Here is a 19033-nt window from a genome sequence, read left to right as displayed (position 1 = left end):
GATGCATGGTAATTAACTGTGCCTAGTTTAGTATCAGGCATTAATATGAGCAAGCAAGCTAAAGTATTCCATAATTGAAGAGTATCTCTTAGAAAATGAAAATTTAATTTTCTTCTGCCACGTTCAATTTCTCAATGGACAGGACCTGGAGGCCACATTTTCTAGTGAATATGGCTGAATTAGGATTTGTGATAGTTATTAAGCATTCATTTAGAATTCTGTTAAAATACCCCTAAATAACTTTGCATCCTCACAGAATTGAAGCATTTGGAGATGCTGCACTTAATTCATGGAATTTAATAAGGGAAGCATTAACACTGTCCTGAATTTCTCATATTATCAAGAAGAAGTTCTTTAAAAATATAAGGAAAAATACACATCAATATCAGGCGAAGAAGCATGGGAAGGGCATTTTAGGCCAATGGAAAAACATGCAAAGAGACCCAGAGGCAGGCCAAGAGCAGGTTATCTGTAGCCTAACGACAACCACGTGGATAGTACATGTCACAAAACGTTTGTTGTGGTGTGTGGCCAGAGGCAGCATTGAGAAGAACATCGGGGCCCTGCATAGATTTTATTATTTAAGCCACAGGGAGAATTTTAAGCCTCTTCTTGCTTATTTATGGTTGCATCTTGGCACCCAGCACGGCAACGTGCTTGTGCTTCTCCCAACAATGTCGGAGATTATTTTCTCTCCAGCTATAATCAACTTTAAATATTAATGAAATACAGAAGACTGCCAATGCAAATGATATTCAGAGACAATCTATTGAGAAATCTTCTAAAATGAAGCTAAGAATATTGACCAGGATCTGAAACTAGGTCTTGGTAAACAGCACTGAATGAATCACTAAGTGAGCTTGTGTCTGGGGGCAGGACCTCCTGAATACAAAAGAATAGTTTAAAGAAAAAAAAGGAGAAGGAAGTGCAGGTGAGGAGGGGAAGAGGAGGGAAGAGTGAAGGGGTGTTGAAGAGAGTAGCTAAGACTTAAAATTCAAAAAAAAGTGGCAAGGGTTTTTTTCTGATTCAGAACCTCCATTGCTATCTCTCCCTCTGAGATGTATCAGAGGGGGTCACACAGAAGCCTCTCACCTGGGCAGGTACACTTCCACTTTCTGCTTCTTCACAGAGTTTGCCCATTCTTCAATCAGCTGTGCTTTGACCAATGGCTCCAGAGTGGCCAGTGGAACTTCCTGTCTGGACAACACCAACATCATACTGATCTCCTCTCCCTCATATGGTATTTCTAGGACTTGGTAGATACCACCAGCTTCATTGGAGCCATCACTAAATTCTCCTAAAAGGAAAAGAAAGGTGATTAAAGGCCCATATCAAAGTTCAAATAAAAGTTTTAATTTGTAATAACTTTCTTCCAAAATAGTATATAGAATATAAGAAACGCAGGCATCTGAGGAAAGGAGGGTTTAAAAAAAAGAAAAAAATAGGCCCTGAAGTTCAAGTGACTCTTCGGCCCTGAAGAAATTATTTTATTTTAGAATCCCCAGAATTACATCACATTTGTCATAATATGTTCTCTAGACTTACTTCTTATTTTTAAATGAGATACTTCAAATGAATATATACTTAAGGGATATTTTTAGAAACAACAATAAGTCCTGGGTAAAAAAATGAAGCCCAGGATCCAAGTTAGATGAAATCCACCTGATTTCTAAGAAGGGAAAAATTAACCATATAATACCTGGGACTGTATTATCACCATAGCTAAAAGTCTTGGGGCCAGAGTAGCATAGTCCAGATGAAATCTATTACATTCTACAGTAGTTATCTAGTGTATTTGTAGTGCTTAAGACCTCCAAACTAGGTAATTAGGTTAATTAGGTAATTGCCTTTGTGTTCTAATAACTCAGCTAAATTCACCAGGCTTCCATAAAAAAATAAAGAAATCTTTAAAACAAATAGTCCCACCACCACCTTAAAATTTCCCTCATTTTCAAAAAGAAAATGTAATGCTTTTGTTATAAATATTTTCCTATAGCTGATCTAGGTCCTTTAGACATCCCGTTAAACACTTTGGTTAAATGTTTGGTTCTTATTTTGACTGTTAATTTGATTAACTATGATTATAGTCTTTTAATTTTACATCATACTTTTAAATAGCATGAACTATTAGTTCCAATATGTACTTGGCTTACAATTACATTTCTGCTATGATAACAAATTATTACAGTTCAATATAGTGTGTAAGAAGGATTAACATCCTAACCTTCTGAAAAGTCCAATGAAATATCTTTTTTTTCTAACTTATTTTCTTAACATTTATTTATTTGAGACAGAGACAGAGAGCATGAGCGGGGGAGGGGCAGAGAGAGAGGGAGACACAGAATCCTAAGCAGGCTCTAGGCTCTGAGCCATCAGCACAGAGCCCAATGTGGGGCTCAAACTCATAAACCATGAGATCATGACCTGAGCCGAAGTCAGATGCCCAACTGACTGAGCCACCCAGGCGCTCCGGTCCAATGAAATATCTTTGAAAATAATGCCAAGGATATTGAGTTGTATCACATTTCATAGACTCACAATAAATGAAACTATAAATGAATAATTATGTCATACACAAGTCTGAAAGTAAAATTTTAAAGAAATGTTTATAATTCAAATAGTGGTGAGGAATCCAAAGCAAGAGCAGAGTGGAACATATGAGTCACTGACAACCACCCCAAAGCCAATGGCTTTTTGGAGTAACTCAGAATGTTCTTACACAGGTCAGGTGTTTGCATATGAATAAAGCCACTCTGTGGGTGTAATCAACTTTATAAGTTAAAGAAACATATTGGAAAACTGTCAGTGCATATAATATTCACTCAGGATCTAATTAGAGAGGCCTTTGAAAATGGAGCCAAGGAAATTGAATTGTAGTCCAAATAAGATTGACATTTGTGTAATAAATATTTCATGTTCTTTCTTAAAAAGCTGTTAATATACAGAAAGACAAGAAAAATAAAAGCCAAAAGATCTTACCATAATAAAATTCTCCTTGTTGATACATCATTGGAATTTGGACTTCACTTTCATCATCTTTAGTGAAGGAAAAGGTTCTAGTATTTTCAGGTCTAAATTGTGACTTCCAGTTCCCCTTGAAATAGACAGCATTGATGAGTGCCAAATGAGTGCCAGCATCAAAATCCCTTGGGGATACCAAATCTTTCAAGAGATCTGTGCAGGAAAAAGTGGAGAGATGAAAATTCATATTAAATCTGAAGGTGAAAGGAGACCAAAAGATTACCAAACTACCGTCTGATACAGTAATCCAGAAAAACTGTATACCATTACCAAATTTATAATAAAAATTGAAAGTGTCTTGCATTTGGGATGCGTGGGTGGCTCAGTCAGTTAAGCATCTGACTCTTGATTTCCGCTCAGGTGATGATCTCATGGTTCATGAGTTTGAGCCCCTCGTCAGAATCTGCACTGCCAGCAGAGCCTGGGACTCTTTCTGTCTCTCTCTGCCCCTCCCCTGCTCTCTTTCTCTTTCTCAAAATAAATAAATAAACATTAAAAAAAGAAGGAAGTATCTTGCTTTCAAAGGAAAAATGTTAAGCAAGCAAGCGAGCGCGCGTGCATGCGCGCACACACACAGCACACACACACACACACACACACACACACACACAGTTACAGATTAAGGGATCTAAAACATTCACACCACCTAAAATAAAACTGGTAGGATCCTGACACTTGAAGAAACTATGGAACCACATACAACAGAATCTCAGGTTTTACCACTTTCTAGTTGCAGTGATGCATGTAAAACTCTTAACATAGAGTAAGCACTCAATGATCATTTCAGAGTTCATTCTTAAATAACATACACGATTAAAATGTCATCCAATTCAAAATTTCCCCCCATAAACACTGGATATCTTTCTACCAAATATAACAACTGCATTCAACTAGGTGAAAACAGATGAGTGAAAACCTATCATTTCTATCATTTGAAATGTTCCTTTAGAAATCTATTTGCAAAAACATTGGGTTTTTGTTGATAGCTGAAAATGTTTAAAAAGAGTTTGGAAATAGCTTTTAATAATCCAATCTATTCCAAATGTATTATTATTCTTGACTTATTCTTTGAATGTTAAAATACAAACATAAGTTTCTTTTATCCTACATTTTAATGTCATAGTTGAAAAAGATAGGACCAAAATTTATATTCTCTCATTTTATTAATCATAGAACTTCTTTAGGTCCTTACAAAGGTACCTCCGAATTTTGGGCATAATAGGACATAGGCACATGGTCAGGGTTTTTGTTGTTCCCACATAAAATTTATTAGATTGATATTATTTGGGGGGTTTTGACAGTAGGAATTAATCTAATGAACATCTGTAATCTCCTTTCAGTTTGGTCTCATTTTTTTAAATTCTAATTTCAATTATGTTGGTGGTAAAATTAGAAAATAAAATGACAAAATATGAAACATTTGGAAAGCTTAAATGCATTTTTAAAGTATAGATTAGAAATATTATGTTATTATTTTGAAGATTATTTTTCAAGTAATCTGTACACCCAACGTGGGGCTCAAACTCACAACCCCAAGATCAAGAGTCACATGCTCTACCAGCTGAGCCAGCCAGATGCTCTAAGATTAGAAACAAATATTAAAATAAACTTACCGCTTTCTACTTCTCCATTTATTTGGGTTTAAAATGGGCCGCTCTTTTAAAAAGAAATCCTATAGTTCTGTCATTTAAAAGCCAAACCCTGATTTTTAGCTCTCTCTTATTTTCTATTTTAAATATATTGTTAAGAGGGCCACGAACTGCCATCCTAACTGCTCTCTAACTCATTAAATAAGTTAGCTCAAACAAAGTTCCACACAGTGGTTAAGATTACCACACAGAGGAAACCCGTTATTGGGGAACACAGATTTCAGGCTGATATATCAATAGTGCCAAAATTCTTTACATGCCAAAAGATTTAAGTTCTTTCATAAAAGCTTATTCATATGTAATGCTTCTAAAAAGACTATAATCTATACGAAATAATCATCAGATACTCAACTAAATGCTATCCTTCAAAAATTCAAATGGAGTGAGGGGGCAAGTAATTTCAGAAGTAAAAGACAGTTTAAACTATTAGACAAAGAAAGGAACCAAATGACATACTATTTGTGTTATTCTCCACCCACTTATTGATATGGTTGGCCACAGCTATATTTTGACTGAAGTCCACATGATTTACTTCTGCATGAAAATACTTTTTCAGCATTTGCAAAAATTCCTCATTGACATGAAATCCATTTTGCACAAAGAGGGAATTGGCAATTTTCATCACATACTGGCTCTCTTTAGCAGTTACCATGTTAGAAAAATCCTTCAAGAAGGAAAATTCGTCACCTGAAAAATGACAAAGGATAAGTTTATTAGTGAAACAAACACAGTGAACGATCATGGGGAGTGGAGAAGCACTGAAACACAGCAAGGGAGATTGATGGAACTTGGAGCCCAAGGGAAGAGCACTAACTTGTTCCCTACAGACATGATTAGAAGACTCCGGTATTTGTGCTACTTCCAGATTTTCAAATTAACTTTTAGTATTATCAACTGGCATTAGTTTTCACTTTCATTGATACCTTGGTAGAATCTATAGATTTTTGGGGGTTATTTCCTTTCAAAGTACTTAGGTTTATTTTCATTACATTGGTCTTCATTTTATAATTATCAGGAAAAAGGATTAAGTTTAATTACCTAGTTTAAAAATTAAAATAGTCCTTGAAACTTTACTTTCACTAGACTTTTTTTTACCTAATAACGAGAAAAATCTATTCGAAATTATTGAGTTCTCAACTTTTTAATGAGTCAGTTCTCATGCATATTAAAAACATTAAAATAAAAATCATACATCCTGTCAAAGTGATTTCAAAACAGCTTTTGGCTAAAAACTTTCCCCAATACATAACATTTTCGTAACAATAAAACATTTCAAGGAATTCTCGATGCTCCTTTAAAAATGAAGACGCAATTGGTTTTAAGCAAAAATTTCTGATATTCTTAGAGAATGATGTTGCTTTTCTTTATAGCAGTTCTCATAGTTATAAATTTTCACTTATTCAGGTGATAATTGATTAATATACGTCTCTCCCTCTGGACTGGAAACTCATTAAGAATCATGTGTGCTTTTATTTATCACAATGAGGCTTATTGAAATAATACTAATAAAATATACAATTTCCTTAGATTAACTCAGCTAAAGGTGGAGCCAGGAATTAATACTTTTCTTGGGTTCCCTAATGGTTCTCCTAGCCATACCGTCTCAGTGACATCACTTTCTCACATCATGTAAATACTGCAGCCTGTAGCATAAGACAGCATAACTGAGTTGACAGTTAAAGTCAAACCACCTTCGGGGCGCCTGGGTGGCGCAGTCGGTTGGGCGTCCGACTTCAGCCAGGTCACGATCTCGCGGTCCGTGAGTTCGAGCCCCGCGTCGGGCTCTGGGCTGATGGCTCAGAGCCTGGAGCCTGTTTCCGATTCTGTGTCTCCCTCTCTCTCTGCCCCTCCCCCGTTCATGCTCTGTCTCTCTCTGTCCCAAAAATAAATAAACGTTGAAAAAAATTTTTTCAAAAAAAAAAATAAAAATAAAGTCAAACCACCTTGAAAATGTAAACCTAAGCACACTCACCATCTTTCAGGCTGTCATATCCCATCGAATGACGGATTTCTTTCAGGGTAGATCCTTGGGCCCCAAGTTCCATCATTCCCATAGCGAAGGTAACACTCAGTGGAGAGAAAAGAATATTTTCATCTTCCCCAGTGGCTCGAAGATGGTTATACATATTCACTGACAACTCAGCAATGGTTTCATCAGGGAAAGTGGCCCCTAAAGCCAAACTTTGCAGAACCAGCAAAGACAAGAGTCCAAGGAAAGCCATGATGGGAGAGTTCAAACCTGAAAAACAGTAGTTTGTGTATTAATCATTAATTATCTCTGAGAAATGGAGTGAAAGGTAAAATAAGTAATAATTATTTCTTGGCAAAGCTATAAAGCAAACCAGGTTTTTAAATGTACACAGTATTAATATCTCATAACAAAACCCCCTTAAAGGATATGCTGGAAGATGCTATTTTTAAAAAGGCAATTCATAGTCAAATGAATAAATAATATTGCTAAATTCTGAGGATTTTCTAGGAACAAGGTATTTCCTGGTCCCCACTGTGTACAAGAGTGTATACAGATGCATATATAACGAGGTATTATAGACCATGTTTGATGAGGCTGATTTATCAATTTTTCATATCTTCACCATATATATTTTGGTCATGATTTTGGAACAGTTTACTCTAGCTTACACTAAACTACACAGGTCCAGAAAAAAACTAATGAAAACCAAAAGATATGTACAAGGTTTAAGATGAACTAGTGAAGTCAGGTATTTGAAAATAACGCTTTACCCATTTACTTACTACAATTTATAAAATTAATGCACCATGCAACTGGGTTGTCAACCGGCAGGAAAAGATCAGACACACACCTGCCACGGGCCCCAGTTTATTCAGCCCAGGCTGCAGAGCCCACAGGAAGTGGTAACCCAGAGAAAAAGCAGGGTCAGCACATCCTTATGCACTTTCCCTTTGTACATTGGCTTCTATGAGGCAGCTACGCCCAGTGACAATCTCGGGGCAGAGGAGCCTTCTACAATACTGTCCTTTTGTACTCAGGTTGATATTACCATTTCAACTTATACAAACTGATGCTTCTATTTAAATGAGTATTTCTAAATATGAGGCTTCTCTGGTTCTTGAACCATATTCTCTCTGGAAGAGAGAGTGTCAGTGCCCAGATAGCTCTAGATAATATTTCTGCCCCTTGGCACTCCAGTATTCCAGCAGCCCTGTCTCTCCACAAACAGCACACAGTGACAAGCACACACTGGGGACAGAATTTCCTCCTTCCTTGTGTTCTCCCGCTTTGTCACTGCAGGCATCTAAAAGCCGAACTGCCTACTCGGACAATCGAGTAGCTTCCTTGTTCACGATCTTAAAAAAAAAAAAAAAAAATCACTAAAACAGCATGTAAAGTGATACTGAGCAAACACATTTAGAAAATTGTGTTTCAGTTCGCATGGAGCATTAACAGTCCCCTTTACTCAGTTAACGGATGCGCACACATTCACCTAAGACTGGTGTGCTTCTGCCAAGCTTCCGAGTCACAACGACCTCATCCCTCCTGCGGTGTTTGAATTCCAACTTCAGAGAACTGCCTACTTAGTTTGTAAGTCCTTCACGTTTCAGGGCTCAGTTTTAGGTATCAGTTTTTTGTCTGAGAAATCCCGAGCACTGCCGCCACCCCTCCACTTTTGTGTGAAGGTTTAGATCACTCTCCTTTGCTTAGGAAGGTAAGGTTCAGCCTGTATGTAAATATGGACTCTCAAAACCCACGCTGTGGGAGACACGATGGCTGCCCGTGGGAGACACGATGGCTGCCCGTGGGAGATCAAGTGCACTGCTGTAGAACAGCGGCCAGGGGTGCGTGTGGTGCAGGGACTGAAGCCAGGGGCAGAGAACGCAGCTCCCCTGCTAGCCTACGAACTGGGGCCATCAACGGCAGGCTGCTGTGGCATCCTTTCTTCCTTCTGTACTCTAGGGGACTCAAAGAAAAGGTGGAAGTAGAATAGGGGAGCTTGAAGCTCTAGATCTGGATGGAAATTTAGCAGGTACCTCTCTTAGTTGAAAGAGACCTTAAGACATATATGGTATTTAATACGTGGGAGGTATTACCATTCAGTAGAACTTGGAAATATAAGTCAGACTCAAAGGTCTGCTCTTAAACCTAACACTATACTGCTGTCTGATATACCCTGCAAAGACCCAAACCTGGGCCTCATTACTCTCATTGAATGTTATCGAGTATAAGGCCAAGAAGTTGAAGTCACTATACGGTAGTGGTATCTGTCATCCAATAGCACAGCTATTTGGAAACCAATGCATTTAACATGAGTATCAAATTTTAGGTTAATAAACATTTTTCCTTCATATAAAACAAAACCAACCTATTGCCAACCAACAAGCATTCCAGCAAACAAGGCCACGTCTATTATGTTCATAAGCATTTTTATTTTCAAGTGAATGTACCATGAGATAAATAAGCTAACACATGATGTATGATCTTTGGCAAATCACATGCCTTCTCTCAGTCTTAGCTTCCTCTTTCATGAAATTAAGATGCCAATCCCTACTCCACACTAGTATTGAAGAAATAAATGAGATAGTGTGTGTTTGAAGCACTCATTTTTTTTTTTTTTAATTTTTTTTTTCAACGTTTATTTATTTTTGGGACAGAGAGAGACAGAGCATGAACGGGGGAGGGGCAGAGAGAGAGGGAGACACAGCATCGGAAACAGGCTCCAGGCTCTGAGCCATCAGCCCAGAGCCCGACGCGGGGCTCGAACTCACGGACCGCGAGATCGTGACCTGGCTGAAGTCGGACGCTCAACCGACTGCGCCACCCAGGCGCCCCTGAAGCACTCATTTTAAGCTACAAGTTATATTAATAATAGCATTATCATTAGAGAATATGTTTCCTAGGTTTGTATATTTGCTAAGTCAAGGAAGAGGCTTTAGAGCCAAAATGAGTATTTTATCATTCCTGCTCGCCCATCTAATGCAGCACAATTAGCCATTCATTCAGCCAAGATCAAAAGAGCACCATGAAGTTACCAAAATTTATAAGCACAGAATCTTGTCCTCAAGGAACTCCCATCATTGTACAAAAGCATATAATCAGTTATAGTCCTTACCTTTTTAATGAAAGAGATTCTTTTAAGAATCAGGAGAAGGGTAAATAACCTCTTCAGAAAATGCACACCTGTGGATAACAGAACATTATTTTCACTGACCAGGATACTCACTGGCCTCAGGAACCCCTGGTCTACATGGCAGATGGGCCAGATGCAGAAAGAAGCAGTGTTTGGTGGACCTGTGGCTCTGCGGTGTATCCTTATGGGGGGAAAGAGATGTCAAAACCACTAATGTATCTCTAGGCTTCTGGAGGTGTCCTGGAAAGAACAGCCATATGTCTGTGAGAGAGGGCTCTTCCCAGGGCAGTGAGCGGCAGCCACTGATTTACATGCGGCTTAAATCAGGAAACTCTTTAGTAAATATTTAAAGAACTCTGTTCTGGAAACACACATTTTATCTATAGTTAAGTGATCTTTCCTTCTTTTAAAGGCAAAATTTCCAGGGTGCAAGAAAAATGACTTCTGTTAGACTGGCCCAATCTTTCTGATCCTACTTACCCTACCCCTGGTCACTGGCCCTTTCCTGTCTGGTGCCTCTGAACTACTCTTTCTGAGGATTTTTTTTTTTTTTTTCTGGGGAGAAGGGAAGATTTTCTTCCCTTCTTCTACCTTCTCAGTGGGGAGTGTTCTCCATGGATCTATTCTTGGCTCTCTTCTCTTCCGTGTAACGTTCTTCTCCTGTCTGCTGGTGAACTTCTCTCAAAGCAAAGATATTTCAACTATTATCCCTATTCATATTATTCCCAAGTAAGTAAAAGTCTAGCCCTGGCTTTATTTTTAATCTTAATTTGTGATGTGCATTGCAAATTATCTTGGGATTGTCTTAGCCTTTGACTCTGGCAGGCACTTCTAATTCAAGGTGGCTCATGTCTTATCAACCAAAACCATTCTTTTCTTTTCTTTCTTCCTTCCTTTTTTTAATTTTTTAAAAAATTTTAATGTTTATTTACTTTTGAGAGAGAGATAGAGCATGAACGGAGGAGGGGCAGAGATAGAGAGAGGGAGACACAGAATCTGAAGCAGGCTCCAGGCCCCGAGCTGTCAGCACAGAGCCCAGTGCAGGTCAAACCCAAGAACCATGAGATCATACCTGAGCCAAAGTCGGCCGCTTAACCAACTGAGTCACCCAGGTCCCTTTCTTCCTTCTTTCTTTCCTTCCTTCCTTCCTCCCTCCCTCCCTCCCTCCCTCTCTCCCTCCCTCTCTTTCTTTCTTTTTTTCTTTCTTCTTTCTTTCTCTCTTTCTACATCAAAGTCTTTGACTCCTTTCAATCTCCCTTTTCCTTATGTTCAATGAGCTGTCAATACTTACTCCATACTGCATTCCCGACACTTCTATCCATTATCCCATAACCATTCCCATGGCCATGGTGGCAGTTCCTCTTAATGCATTCTCAAGGACCCACCATTTTCAGCCATTCTCTGAAGCCTAGGTTACTGCCCTCTTTAATCCAACGTATGCATTGCCTCCAGATGAATTGTTTTGATTGTACCATTACGAACAGGTATACTTACAAAATTTTACAAAATCTTACGCTCTTCCTCACGCCCATTAGAGTAAAGCCCAAAATCTTTAGTCTCACTGTAGTGTGATCCAACATGTTTCTACCCACTATTCCCCTTTCAGGGATCCTGCAATTCTTGCCAGACTCCCTTTTGCAATACATATCCCAGAATTTCTCCCTCCTGTTGCTGGCTTGTGTAGTTCTTTCTGGAACTACTTCAACCTGGTTCCATATGTTCATATCCTAACCACTCCTCAAGGTTCTGCTCTACTTCCATTTCCTTCATGAACACCCTCCTGATTCTTCAGTTACAACAACAATTTCCCCCTCCTCTGAAATGTTGGCACATTTCATCTCTACCTCTCCAATAGCACATACCACTGCTTCCTTCCATTACAGATAATTCTGTACACGAGCCATCTCTTTTCCTGGGTTTTCTGAAGGCACAGATGTCAGTGCATTCATCTTTGTATATCTTAAAAGAATCAGAATAAGTACTTAATGATTTACACATAGTAGGTACCAAATATTTGTTGAACTAACATAGCTTGAGATGTAAAGGCTCACAAATGCTGCACGAGAAGGAAAAGCAGGAGTAGCTGCTGCTTCTAAATTCTCAAAGCTAATTTAATCTTAGTCCACAGGTAGTAGCTCATTTCCATTTTTTATTCCCTTTGATAAAGTGTTTCCTTATTGAGTCGGAGACGGTCTTTCCAGACTGACAAAGTGGCACTGTCACCAATGCTGGCATAATGCAATGGCTGGACACGGGATGCATTAACAAACAAGCGCACCACCTTGAAAAATCACCAAAGGTGCTACCCAAATGTTACTGTATTAACATTAGTCTACAAAATGCCGGGGCCCCACCATTAATCATAATAATCAACACATTCTAAAACAAATTACTCTTACATGGAGCATTACTTCATAGATTCATTATTTTCAAGCTACTGAATAAAATGCCTTTACATAAAAACAAGGGGCTGCAGTGCCGGAATAGTAGTTGATTGTGCTGTTGCTAGAAAAGGCAGAAGTAGTTGAGCTATGAATAAATTACCATTAACTCTTGCATCTCTCCTTTATGGTACTAGTGGCCGGATAGGTTGTGGCCCATGCATGTGTGCATTTTGCTTTAGAAAACACTGCGTTCAAACAGGTCAGGGAATTAAATCTTATAATTGAGGGATGAGTGATCACAGAGCTGAAAGCTAGCACAGTAAGAAAGACTTAAAAAAAATCTTTCTTAGTAGTTAATGGTATTTATAGAAAGATGGATTATTCATAAATACAACTTGTTGCCTTTTTTGGATAACCCAATTATTTGAAATAAAAAAAATGGTTTCATAATTGCGAACTGAGAAAAACTGAAAGTATTCTTTAGATGGTGAAAAGAATTGCTGAGGAAGATCCTTTCTCCAACAAAAAAACAGCCACAGAAAATAACTAAGGAAGGGGTGCCTGGGTGGCTCAGTTGGTTAAGTGTCCGACTTAGGCTTAGGTCATGATTTCACGGTTTGTGGGTTTGAGCCCCACGTTGGCTCTGTGCTGACAGCTCAGAGCCTGGAGCCTGTTTCAGATCCTGTGTCTTCCTCTTTCTGACCCTCCCCCACTCACACTCTATTTCTCTCTCTCCAAAATAAACATTTAAAAAAAAGGAAGAAGATAGAAAGAAAGAAAGAAAGAAAGAAAGAAAGGAAGGAAGAAAAGAACTAAGGAAAAAATATCTAAAGCAAAGAACACTATCTTGAAGCACTCTGGCCTATTAATTCTCATATTTTTGCATGTAGTTATTTTTTAAATGTTTTTATTTATTTATTTTGAGAGGGAGAGAGAGAGAGAGAGAGCATGAGCAGGGGAGGGGCAGAGAGAGAGAGGGAGAGAGAGAATCCCAAGCAGGCTCCATGCCCAGAGTTGGCGCTGGATGTGTGGAGATTGATCCTACAACCATGAGATCATGACCTGAGCAGAAATCAAGAGTAGGATGCTTAACCAATGAGCCATCCAGGCACCCCACATGTAGTTATATTACACTGGGATAGGGGCAAAACAGTTTTATAAAAATAATGCCTCTTACAATTACATAAAAGAATGAATGTATCAGTCACATATAAGAATAAATATTTCATCATGAAAAGAAGACCGTTCTTCAAAGTGGATATGTTTGAATTCATGGTTTCACTAATTTTTTTTTTCTTTTCTCCCCCCTCCCACCATCCCCCCCGGCAGGGTTAGCACTGGGTGTTTGGAAACCACTGCTCTAAGTTTGGTTAGTTCTAGTTCACTTGGTGGAATTTGGAACGGAAATTTGGAATTGTTCTCTGATTCACTAAGAGAAAGGGCTGACCTAGATCAGCAGCAATGAAGCTGGAAAATTTGTCAAAGAATTTGTCACACACAAAAAAAGGAGTCATTACCTTGTGAAACAATCCATATTTTACCAACCTATAATGTAGCAAATTTCCTCAACTGTAACATGCGTAATGTTCGTCTCCACCCCCAATGTTAACTCTTCTGAAATTAGAATAAATCTTATAATCAATGTCCAAAGAAACCAGCCAGTCCTCAGATGCAAAGCTGTGCCACTGTGCTCATTTCCTGCCTAAGTGTCATCGCCTGAATAAGTGTAAACTTTCAGCTACTTTTTTATCCTTGTTTTCTCAGTCGACTTGTTTTCTTTGATGGTGCCTCCCACAGTTGAGTTTTTGCTTAAACCTGGAGGCAGAATTATCTTCAGTAGCACTGTACTGTATGGCAGAAAAGGAGCCACGGAGGCAGAGAACAGAGAAGAGGATGTAGATTTACTATAAGTGATGCAAGCATTTACCACTCGAGAAATGAACTGACTGATTTTCTTGTGAAACAGCAGCCAAACGTTTTACAAAGGATTCACGAATATAAGACCCACGTAAGTAAGTGATTTGTGCAAGTGGATATATCTCTTGTCCTCGGGATATGTACAAAAGAACGGTCTGTCGGATGCCAAGCAGCACAATTAGAGGCAGAAGAATGTGCCAAATCTCTCAATATAAATCATAGTATTTTCAAAGCCAGGAAAGGTGAATGACACATGCATACTTTGTGGAGGACTGTTGCTCAAGTGCTAGGCCGTCAATAGCTTCCTGATAACTTTCGAATTAGTTGTATAGATGTGTGGAGGGGTGTGGGGTAGACTAGTCAAATAATCAAAAGGAAATGGAGAGAGCACACCAGCAATTTTTGAAATGCCTTAAGATTATATTTTCAATCACAAAGGTCTACAAGTTTTGATCAGAAAATGCATTATGAAGAGTATCATCTCATGTGCCTCATAAATGATGGCCAGAAGTGATTCAGAACAATGAAAAGAAGGCTCTGACTGAAAAATCTTGCTTATTAAGGGGCATAATATGCTAGGGTATAAATAAACATACTTCATTGTGCTATTTTTAAAAAAGAACTGTATAATTTTCTCCTTAAAATGTTCTTTCTCCCAAGAAAGATGTTATTAAAGATGTATTTTAAAACCAAGAGATCAGAACCAAGGAAATAAAGGAATGCAGGAGGTTTAATTCTTTAATCACAACATTTATGAAATTATGATCCTTCCATCCTTTTCTTTCTTTTGCTTCTCACCCCAGCTATCTAGCCCACTGTGATTCTTTCCATACTCTCTTACATTTTGCCAAAAAAAAAAATCACATCTTTATGTTTTTTCCTGTTCTACTGAATCAAGCAAAAAGGAAAGCTTATCAGGTATCTCAGAAATAAGGAGAAAATGGCCAGGTAAAATCAAAGGGGCAGAACTATGGAGAGAGTAAGCTACAGATACATAATTTACCAGAAAAAAATTATGAAAGACTTGAAAATGGACCAACATGATTACTGGATGTCTTCAGTGAAAAACTATGGATTATCTAGAACATACCTTCCAGGGTATCTGACTATGAGTTTGGAACCCTTCATCTTCTTTGAACAATGTTACGGCTCTCTAAGATAAAGATAATTGATAGGGATGCAAATAATTCTTATCTATAAAAAATACTTAGTGTACATGTATGATTGAATGCAATTGATTATTGCCCTGTGGATATTGACTAGTTTTGTATCTGCAATGCAAATGTGTTTCAGTATTCCTCATGAGTTTATATATTCATCTGCCTTTTGGATTCTCTAATGAATTGGTTATAATAGCCTCCTGAGTCATCGCTTCTCGGCCTTGTGGCTAAGATCAAGTGTAGTATCTGTTCTTATCAGTTTAATAGCTTCCTGAGTCTCTCATTAGTTAATGAGCTACAGAAAATCTTTGATATTTTTTCATTTTACATTTGTTTGAGAGTCAAGATTATAACCCTTAAAAAATAATGATAATTTTACTAATTTTAAAAATCCTTGCAGTTGGAAATTTTTCTTTCCAAAAATATTTATTTTCATGGGATACTCCAACAATCAAAGTGGGAAGGAACTGGAACATTAGTCTTTTATTATTGAATATTCCATAATTATTGGTTGAATTAGTACTGTATCAGTGGTACCCCAGAATGATTTAGTAGAACTCTGTGGCTTGGAATTACTGATCACATAGCAGCTGGCACTGAGCGGCTGTGCAACAGGCCTAAAATTCTTGGGTATTTTGCATGCATCCAAATAGAAGGTTAGGCCTGGAAGAGTCTATGGTGGCCTGCTCATTTAGGGACTAACTAACCCTGGAAATGTTGAGAAACAACCAAGGGAAAATGTGCTAAAACTCCCCAGAATTTGTAAAGTGCTTTGGTATATATGAACATATTAAGTCTGAATTCCTCAGCATCAGGAGGAGGCTAACTGGAATGAAGATGAACTGTGACTTAGAAGATTTCCTTTCCTTAAAGATGTGGTATATACATATATATTGGAGTATTATGTGGCAATCAAAAAGAATGAAATCTTGCCATTTGCAACTATGTGGATGGAACTGGAGGGTATTATGTTAAGTGAAATTGGTCAGTCAAAGACAAATATCATATGACTTTATTTACGCAAATGAGGAATTTAAGATACAAAACAGATGAAAATAAGGGAAGGGAAGCAAAAATAATATAAAAACAGGGAGGGGACAAAACGTAAGAGACTCTTAAATATAGAGAACAAATAGAGGGTTGCTGGAGGGGTTGTGGGAGGGGGGATGGGCTAAATGCGTAAGGGGCATTAAGGAATCTATTCCTGAAATCATTGTTGCACCATGTACTAACTAACTTGGATATAAATTAAAAAATAAATAAATTAAAACAAAACAAAACAAAACAAAAGAAAAAGTGTCCACACAAAAACTTTAAAAATAAATAAATAAATAGCAAGCAGATATTTTGAGGAAAAAAAAAAAAAATTCCTTTCTTTGCGGATGCCAAGGCTTCCAAAGAGTTTTGGAGTTTTTTGGTGCCAAACATCCTCTAACTAGTAGGAGGTAAGGGTTATAAACTTTCAAGAACACTTCACAACAAAGATAACCTCTTGGGAAACTGTTTAGCTCCATAAATCAATGATGAATAAATGAGACTCTGGTCAAATATTTTCCCATGTTAGGCCATAAGAAATTTCTAAAACCCAAAAACCAAAATACTCAATTACTCTGTGTCCTTCAGAAAGTTAGAAAAATGCAGTCCAGCAGAACTTTCTGCAATGACATAAATGTTACATATGTGTACTTGTTCAATGAGGTAGCCATTTGCTACCTGTGGCTATTGGGTACTTGTAGTGTGGCCAATACAACTGAAAACCAAGTATTTTAATTTTAATTTTAATTAATTTCAATAGCCACATACGGCTAGTGGGTATCATATTTGACAACGCAGAGCTAGAGGTAGGCCAAATAGATTTACTCTTCATAACATTGGTTCTTGACCAAATAGCCTATAACACAAGTGCTTAAAACAAACAGAAAAATTAGTAGAATGAACTCCAAAAACCATGTCTCCTTACATAAGATATTTTGTTTATAAACATACTCCTTTTCTTCAAGAGATCTCAATTAATAAAGAGGCTCCATTGAGAATTCCAAAGGCTTTTGATTAAAGTGGGTGACTACTGGGAAAAGTAAAGTCAATGCCAACAAGCACCAGTGAGCTGGCAGATCCCAGCCCTCCTGGAAATGTGACTTGGGCTTTCCATAAAGTGGTAATGAATAATTCTGTTTGGCACAAGCAGGGAGACTTTGTCCTTGCCAGTGAATGACTTCCTTTGGAATATTGTCAGGAGAGCTAGACAAGTGACACACAAGCCCTAAGGCAAGATTCAGGCAGTCGTTTCAGAGAGATGGGTTAAAACGTCATCATCAATCAAGGTCATGTGTGGCTCAAGGCCATTTTGAAACTAAGCCAGGCATTAATGGTCTTAGCTTACCCATTAATACTTTAAGAAATCCCTACTGATTGCTCTCCTCCAGCCTATGGGCTTAGCTGTTTAAAAGACTGCAGAATGTTCCTGCTGGAAACACCTTGACCAGACCCTCATTTTATAGGTGAGGAAATGGAGTCATTTGTACTGAACAACTTCTTACATACAAAGGATGTTTAATGAGCTATGAGAGAGGCTAAAAAACATACAAATTTGAAACGTGAATGCAATCTCTAGAATTCAATTCACTCATTCATTCAGTCAGTGGTTCAAAAAATACTTATTCTTGATAACTGCATGCCAGGTCCTGTGCAAAATGCTAGGGATACAGAAGATAACAGGAAGATACAAAATATAGGCTTTTGTGGTATTTCCCTTCATGTATTAGGTATACATTCTTTAAAGAGATCTCCAGCTTTTTTTTTTTTTTTTTTTATTTTTGGGACAGAGAGAGACAGAGCATGAACGAGGGAGGGGCAGAGAGAGAGGGAGACACAGAATCGGAAACAGGCTCCAGGCTCTGAGCCATCAGCCCAGAGCCCGACGCGGGGCTCGAACTCACGGACCGCGAGATCGTGACCTGGCTGAAGTCGGACGCTTAACCGACTGCGCCACCCAGGCGCCCGATCTCCAGCTTTTAATTCAGAGCTTTAAAAATATTGGATTTTCTAATTCCCCATATGAAAATGTTGCTTATGTAATAAAGTTTTTACAAGCGGGCTATGCCCCTGAAAATCTGAAAATACTCAGCTGTAAGGGTGCTTCTCAACTGTTTTGCTAATGGAGGGAGTATGAGCCTCACTCACCCTCCAATCATTCACTAATGCTTGAGTGTATCCTGAAGGGCTGGGAAATGAGGTAAAACATCCGGAGAAATTATGTCAAGAAAAAATTCTCACAGAAAGACTTTCAGAGTGTTTAAAGCCAGTTTTAAACTGGTCTGGATAATGCACAGTCAGAACTATAAATACAGTATGGTAATGCGATGACACCCTAATAGAGGACAGTAGTTAGGGCTGTTAGCCACACCCACCACAGTATCCCAGATACAAGGTATTTACATTTGTATTTATACCAAATTATATTTGGGTTATATTTAGCGTTCCTGCCTTGTCTTTCTTTTACACATTCTCTGTCTCCCCCCTTTATTTTACTATTTTAGCTTGAAGAGCCCTCACAGCTGGTGTTGGGTTTCACCTTCGGCTTTTACCTCTTGCCTTATTTCATAAGATCATGTGTGAGGGTTTGAGGACATCCCTAAATTCTTCTGAGGTGAAATGCTTAGGTTCACTTTGCCTCAGGTCTGTTGAGACCACACAAAGCTGTTTTCTTATCTTGGCTAATAAGTATAAAATTCTCAAGACCCGAGTGCTCTGGTAGTAAAATGGCATAAGTTCATGGGTTTCTGACACCGAGATGATTG

At 38.2% G+C, this 19033-nt stretch overlaps 1 protein-coding gene and 1 pseudogene across 4 annotated transcripts in view; one reads left to right on the top strand and one right to left on the bottom strand.

Annotated features, from left to right (window-relative positions):
- The window catches only part of SERPINI1 (serpin family I member 1), a 71802-nt gene that overhangs the window by 19190 nt on the left and 33579 nt on the right, over positions 1-19033 (bottom strand). For 2 of the 4 annotated variants that reach the window (XM_030328751.1, XM_030328755.1), the window contains exons 2-5: positions 6643-6909; positions 5127-5357; positions 2980-3174; positions 1093-1297 (exon numbers count right to left, since the gene is read on the bottom strand). In XM_030328751.1, coding sequence (XP_030184611.1) covers positions 1093-1297; positions 2980-3174; positions 5127-5357; positions 6643-6892 — 881 coding nt within the window. In that variant the 5' untranslated portion in view covers positions 6893-6909. Of the gene's footprint in view, positions 1-1092; positions 1298-2979; positions 3175-5126; positions 5358-6642; positions 6910-7891; positions 7914-9757; positions 9826-19033 lie in introns of those variants that run through there. The other 2 variants (XM_030328752.1, XM_030328754.1) reach the window with 2 other exon arrangements.
- LOC115524400 lies at positions 15444-15594 on the top strand (annotated as a pseudogene).

The sequence above is a fragment of the Lynx canadensis genome, chromosome C2, assembly GCF_007474595.2.
Source record: "Lynx canadensis isolate LIC74 chromosome C2, mLynCan4.pri.v2, whole genome shotgun sequence".
NCBI classification, from domain to species: Eukaryota; Metazoa; Chordata; class Mammalia; order Carnivora; family Felidae; genus Lynx; species Lynx canadensis.
This window is presented reverse-complemented; position numbering and strand designations above follow the sequence as displayed.